Source organism: Lactuca virosa, chromosome 6 (genome assembly GCF_052849685.1).
Source record: "Lactuca virosa cultivar CGN04683 chromosome 6, Lactuca_virosa_CGN04683_v6, whole genome shotgun sequence".
Lineage (NCBI taxonomy): Eukaryota > Viridiplantae > Streptophyta > Magnoliopsida > Asterales > Asteraceae > Lactuca > Lactuca virosa.
Genome location: NC_136431.1, coordinates 258,762,030 through 258,768,404, shown reverse-complemented (window position 1 = coordinate 258,768,404; position 6,375 = coordinate 258,762,030). Strand labels below are relative to the sequence as shown.

At 37.3% G+C, this 6,375-nt stretch overlaps 2 protein-coding genes across 2 annotated transcripts; one reads left to right on the top strand and one right to left on the bottom strand.

Moving 5' to 3' along the window:
- The first annotated feature begins 330 nt into the window (after window positions 1-330).
- LOC145120381 (putative pectinesterase/pectinesterase inhibitor 24) lies at window positions 331-2,376 on the top strand. The gene is made up of 2 exons (XM_079056207.1): window positions 331-1,382; window positions 1,489-2,376. Exons 1-2 carry the CDS (start codon window positions 398-400, stop codon window positions 2,163-2,165), a joined length of 1,662 nt encoding a protein of 553 aa, XP_078912333.1. The 5' UTR covers window positions 331-397; the 3' UTR covers window positions 2,166-2,376.
- Window positions 2,377-2,662: 286 nt separating this feature from the next.
- LOC145119488 (uncharacterized) lies at window positions 2,663-3,223 on the bottom strand. Its single transcript, XM_079055151.1, has one exon. It carries the CDS (start codon window positions 3,221-3,223, stop codon window positions 2,663-2,665), a length of 561 nt encoding a protein of 186 aa, XP_078911277.1.
- Between the last annotated feature and the right edge of the window lie 3,152 nt (window positions 3,224-6,375).

The following is a 6,375-nucleotide window of genomic DNA, read 5'->3' as shown; positions in this document are numbered from 1 at the left end:
AGATATTTTTAGATTTTTTTTTCGATAAAGAATAACCACTAGAAATTGAAAAAAAAGATTTGGTTCTTTGAAGAACTAATAATTATGGTTCTCTATTCAACTTTTTCATATATATATATATATATATATATATATATATATATATATATATATATATATATATATATATATATATATATATATATATATATACACGTAAAAAAATCGTGTACGACTTGAAAAGTCAGCTGTGTTGTTATTTCTTTTAAGCACTATTACACCATCTATACCAAGGTGCTGTGCACGTAGCTCATGTTTCTTTTCTCATGTTTTTTGTTTTATAAATTGCCATCATTATGAAGTGTTGGACAGACGAAAAAAGCAGTTTGCGTAGAAGAAAGAATTCAAACTAAACGCTATGAATTCTTTAAAATCCTATGGGAAAGTGCATGAAGTCGATCAAATGCGGCTTGACGCTCGCAGGAAAACACGAAAAAGGATGGCTGTTGTAGCAATATCATCTCTTATTCTTGTTATTGTCGTGGTTTCAGCTGTTGTTGGAACTACACAGAGCAAAAACCACAGCCAAATGGATGGTGATTCACAATCTCCATCAGCCATGGTTTCCATTAAAGCCGTTTGTGACAGTACATTGTACCCTGATACCTGTTACAGCTCTCTAGCTCCTCTTGTGAATTCCACCAATATCCATCCTGATCAGTTACTCAAACTCTCTTTTCTAGTCGCCATAGAAGAGCTATCCAAAGCATCCACACTTCCGGAGCTCAAGAACTGCAGCGAACTATTGGAGCTTGCTATTGATCATCTCAACGATACATTGTCGACTGATATTGATTTGAAGTCAATAGGATCTCTGTTAGATGATCTAATGACGTGGCTAAGTGCTGCTGGAACATATCAGCAAACATGCATAGACAGTATTCAAGAAAATGGTGTAGGCTACCTTAAAAAATCCACGGAGTTAACCAGCAACAGCCTTGCGATCACCAAGGGGTTTTCAAACGCCGCAAGTTCGTTCAACCAAAGAAGAAGATTGATGAGCATTGCAGAAGGAAGCGATGAAATGCCAGAATGGTTGTCTGTAAAAGACAGAAAACTCCTACAGAAGACAAATTTACCGGCTGGCATGAAGGCCGATGTGGTGGTGGCTCAAGACGGCACCGGAAAGTATAAGAAAATTTCTGACGCTCTCATGGCAGTTCCTGATAAGAGCAAGAAAAGATTCGTGATATACGTGAAGAAGGGCGTTTACTTTGAGAATGTTAGGATCGAAAAACCTAAATGGAATGTCATGATGATCGGTGATGGTAAGGATTCTACGATTGTGTCAGGAAGATTAAACGTTGTGGATGGCACTCCAACATTTCAGTCGGCAACTTTTGGTAATATTATATATATATATATATATATATATATATATAATATATATATACAACTGCTTAACACATACTGTATTTACCTTTTCTTAATTTAATTTTGTGTCTGTAGCTGTGTTTGGTAAGGGGTTTATAGCTCGCGATATGGGGTTCCGTAACACTGCTGGAGCAGCCAAGCATCAGGCAGTAGCACTTATGTCAACCGCAGACCTGTCAGTATTCTACCGATGTCGCATTGACGCATTCCAGGATTCTCTATATGCACATTCCAACCGACAATTTTATAAAGAATGCAACATCTATGGAACTGTAGACTTCATCTTTGGCAACTCGGCTGTTGTTCTTCAAAACTGTAACATATTGCCCAGGAGACCGATGACTGGCCAGCAAAACACGATTACAGCTCAAGGCAAGTTTGATCCTAATCAAAACACTGGTATTTCCATTCACAAGTGCACCATTTGGCCATATGGGAACTTAAGCGATATTAACACATATCTCGGTCGTCCATGGAAGAACCATTCAACTACAGCTTATCTTAACAACATGATGGGAAGCTTCATTCATCCAAAGGGATGGTTGCCATGGGTTGGAACAACAGCTCCCGACACAATATTCTATGCAGAGTTTGCTAATTATGGTGCAGGTGCAGCGATAAAGAATAGAGTCACCTGGAAAGGACTGAAATTTATAACCAGCAAGCAAGCGAGTAAGTTCACTGTCAAACGTTTTATCGACGGGGACAAATGGATTAAAGCTACCGGTGTTCCTTACAAATCTGGTCTCTGATTTCTTGAACCTTCTTTTTCCCCGTTCTGAATTATATATCTTTGTTTCATCTCTTATTCACATTCATTTTGTAACTGATCATCAAATCTCTTCATGCATTAATTGTTTCTGAGGTGTGTTGTATGAAACACATAACCAAAATATATTACCTTGATTTTTCAGTAATTTTCTGTTACTATCTTATCACTTTAGATCAACTTTGTATCGTTCATATACATGAACCCGATTTCGTGTACTGAAACAAGGTATTAAACAGTACTACACTTAGTACTGGACAACTAAATGTTTCGATCTCGATTGATTTCTGTTCAAGCAGCTGTGTGTACTAATAGTGAATGATATCCTTTGTTATTAAGCTAACCAAACTGAGCTAATTAAACTGAACTGCTTAACTAGGCTCGTTAAAGAAAATTCTACACAGATAAAAAAATGAAAAAAAAAATCAATGAAACAACATATCGATAATAATAAACACTTAAACATTCAACACCTTTAATTTAAAGATGATACTCATGGCTGGCACCATCTCTTCGTGTTGCCATTAACGTTGATTCATCAATAGATTCATCATAAACAACAGAAGCATTCTCCACTCCATAGCCGACCTGCAAATCAAAGCCACCAACTGATTGCATTTGCTCACCTTGCAGAGTTGAGCTCACCTGATTATCAAAGTATGAGTACCGTGATGATGAACTTTCAGTACTTATATCTTTTTTTGCAAAGTCTATGTTGAGAGGTCCTTTTGGTAAATTCACAACTGGATCCAAAACCAAACCTGAACCCACGTTAACTCCACTATCGCATCCGGTGAACCGTTGAACCAAGTCCCTGAAGTCAGTCGGGCTAGCATTCAGAACAATGCTTGGTGCTCTTCGGGAAGCTCTTGACTTCCTGCGTATCGGCTTTGGACCAGTCTGGCCAATGGTTCCTTGGCTCGAATCTCTATGGACCGCTATGTTTGTATCATCAGAGGGTTCACCACCGGATTGTGTCATCTCTGCGGTGGGATACTCTTGTATCCACTGATTAGTTGAAAACGGGTTCATGCCATCCATGAGTATCGAGGTTAGCTGGTTTGAGGACTGAGGATATGGAGTTGGTTGTTCAACTCCTTAATAAGAAAGCCAGTCTTTAATAGACTATTCTCAATGCTTACTCACGAAGAAATCAACAAGAAGACGGATCATGTATATATGCATAGGGACGTTGACCGCATGTCCCCATCTAAATCTATACGTTTTAAATTTACAATATGGATTAATCTCATAAAATATTTTATATTTTATGGTTTTTAAAATTAATTTTTCTTTTTTAAAAATTTTGTATTCATTTTACCGAAAAAATCTTCAAACTCTTTTTCTTTTCGAAAAAACCCTCAACCTTTTAACTATTTTCGAAAAAACCCCACAAATTTTCACTTTTTCCTAAAACCCCTTATATTTTACAAGTTTTTTTCTTGAAAAAATGGCTAAAATGGTTAGATAAAAAAAAATGCAAAGTCTTTTATAGGATAACAAAAAAATTTGAAGTATGATAAAAACATAAAATACAAAAAAAATTATGAGATTAACCTTTAAAATAACTTTTTAAGTCATATAAATAATTCATTTTGCAAATGACGAGTTTGAGTATTTAAATAAAACTAGGGATGTCAACGAGTTTGAGTATTCAAAAAACTTTGGATGGGATCCAAAAATTTTCTCACTTGAATAATTGATCCAAAATCAAGGTTTTCCATGTTTTTGGTCTCTGATAAACTTTAAATGACATTTTTGTCCTTTTAATTTCTTTTTCGTTTTATTTTTAATACATTGTTAATTTAAAAATAAAACAAAAACAAAAAGGGTCCACCCCACCCTAATGGCTCTCTCTCTCTCTCTCTCTCTCTCTCTCTCTCTCTCTCTCTCTCTCTCTAAACAACAGAATTAGGACAAGCATCCCATCCCCACCGTTCCCTCCATTATCTTTTTTTTCTCTCTATCTCTCTAACCTAACCTAATATGTCTTCATCTTCAAAAATCTTCCCCTATGTTCATCATCAAACACACAAACACAGACATGTGATATTTACCTTTGCACCAGCGATCTTCCTTTCACCAGACTTGTGATCTTCTTCCTTTTACTAGATGAACAAAAAATAAACCAAACTCCCTCTCAACCTCACTCAGTCATGGGCTCACAAACAATGGCAGCATCAAGCTTTTTTGTTCAAAATTCGGTATCAAACCTTCAAATTCATTATCCTACATCTACAAGTAAAAAAGAATGCTCTTAACTGTAAGCAATTCAGGAATCCGACCACTAATTTTGATACCATGTGTTAGATCTAAAGTTCTAGTTCGTGTTTATTAGGTTGAATCGAAGTGGACAAGTTGTTGGAATAAATATCACCATGTCAATTTAGTGATGCTTTGAAATATGGTAATGGGTTTTCAAATCGAGTTAATAATGTTTTCGATGGTAACTGATTCGATTTGACAAGCTTGAAATTTGCTTGAATAAGATTTTTATTTGGTTGAACTGGATGTGTTCATCGAAGAGTGAATGTTGATCGAAATGGTTTCCTTGATAATTCAATTCAGATGGATGGTATGAACTGGGTCTTGATCCTATTGACCCTGTTGAGAGGAATACGACCACCCGATCACAACCAACACCACCACCTGCAATCGATTACTAGAGGAAAGAGGGAAGAGGTAATAGCGATTCAGAATCAGATGATAGTTGCAGATGTGAGTTATACCCCTTTTCATTCGTCTGCACGCTGCCATATCACATCAAACATCACCATGTACAATCGATTGCAATAGGAAATATGGAAGAGGGAATACCAATTGTCAACAATAATCACCGCCTATGGAGTAAGGTTTGGGAGAGAGAAGAGTGGTGGTGATGGAGGTGGTTCAAGAAGGGATTGGTGGTGGGAACAAGAGAGTTATAGGGGTGTTTTTTCGAGTTGCAGGGGTGTGTGTGTGTGTGTGTGTGTTTTGAGTTAAGGCATGTGTATGTATATGTGAAGTGTTTGTTTGAATGGCAGGGGAAGGGGAAATAGACGTGGTCGAGAAATGGCTTTTTATGTTTGTGTGTGTATGTGTGGGTGAGATAGAGGGGGCGGTAACATTAGGGTGGGTGGGCCTTTTTTGTTTTTGTTTTATTTTTCTTTTATTTTTAAACTAACAAAGTATTAAAATAAAAGCAAAAAGGCAGAAAAGAAATTAAAAGGGCAAAAATGTAACGCTCGCAGATCCGGGCTAGTCAATTTAGAGACAATAAGCATCAAAAATGAGTTTTTGATGGAATATTATTTAGAAGGATTAATCTTAATCAAGTTTTAGTATATGTTACAAGGGTACCGTACATATAAAGAACGCCGAAATCCGAGTTATAATGAAGAAGTTATGACCCGTCGAAGTTTTACGGCAAAACCGACACGGCACCGGGAGACGTAAATAGTGAATTTACGATAGAGGACTTTTTAGCATTAGTGATCTAAACAAAAGTTGTAGCATACATTAAACCGAGAACATACAAAAAAAAAAAGAACGCCCAAATCTAACTTCGTATGAGGAAGTTATGAATTTTCTAAGATTTGGCATAGCAGTACACGGCCCGAAACTCGAATTTTAGATCGAGCGGTTTTTGGCCTACGTGACCTAAATGAGAGTTGAATATCTCATTAATATGAACTCAATGGTAAAAAGACAGACAAAAACGGAGTCCGTATGTAGAAGTTATGAATTTTACGCAGACATTTAACAATATAATCTCCTCGTAATGTTAAATTTAATATCGGTCGGGAATTAGCCGACGGAGTCAAAATGAAATTTGTAGATCTTATTTTTACCTACGCGTGTATATAAAGAACGTCGAAAACGGAGCTCGTATGCGAAAGTTGTGAATTTTTGAAAATCGGCTAATTTCCACCTTGTGTGCGATGCCACGTGTCAGCACCTGGCTCAGACTTGGAGCCCAAGCTCACTCACGACGTGAACATCAAGAAATTCATGACTTGAATCTTCCTCCAGCCCCCTATAAATAAGAGGTGAAGCCCTCTTCATTCCTCACACCTCCCATCACTTCCCTCTCTCTCTCTAGAACCTCTCTCTAACCCTGAAACCCCCCGAAAAGCCTAGGCAACCTCCCTAGCACGAGGCGGAAGCCTTGGAGTGCCCGATGGCTCTGAGAAGAAGAGCCTTTCGGCTCGGGA

Excerpts from the sequence above, each read along its gene's own strand:
- LOC145119488 (XM_079055151.1), bottom strand. The coding sequence starts at position 3,223 with ATGGATGGCATGAACCCGTTTTCAACTAATCAGTGGATACAAGAGTAT.
- LOC145120381 (XM_079056207.1), top strand. The coding sequence starts at position 398 with ATGAATTCTTTAAAATCCTATGGGAAAGTGCATGAAGTCGATCAAATG. Across the intron at positions 1,383-1,488 it reads ATTTCAGTCGGCAACTTTTG|CTGTGTTTGGTAAGGGGTTT; the intron begins GTAATATTATAT and ends TTGTGTCTGTAG.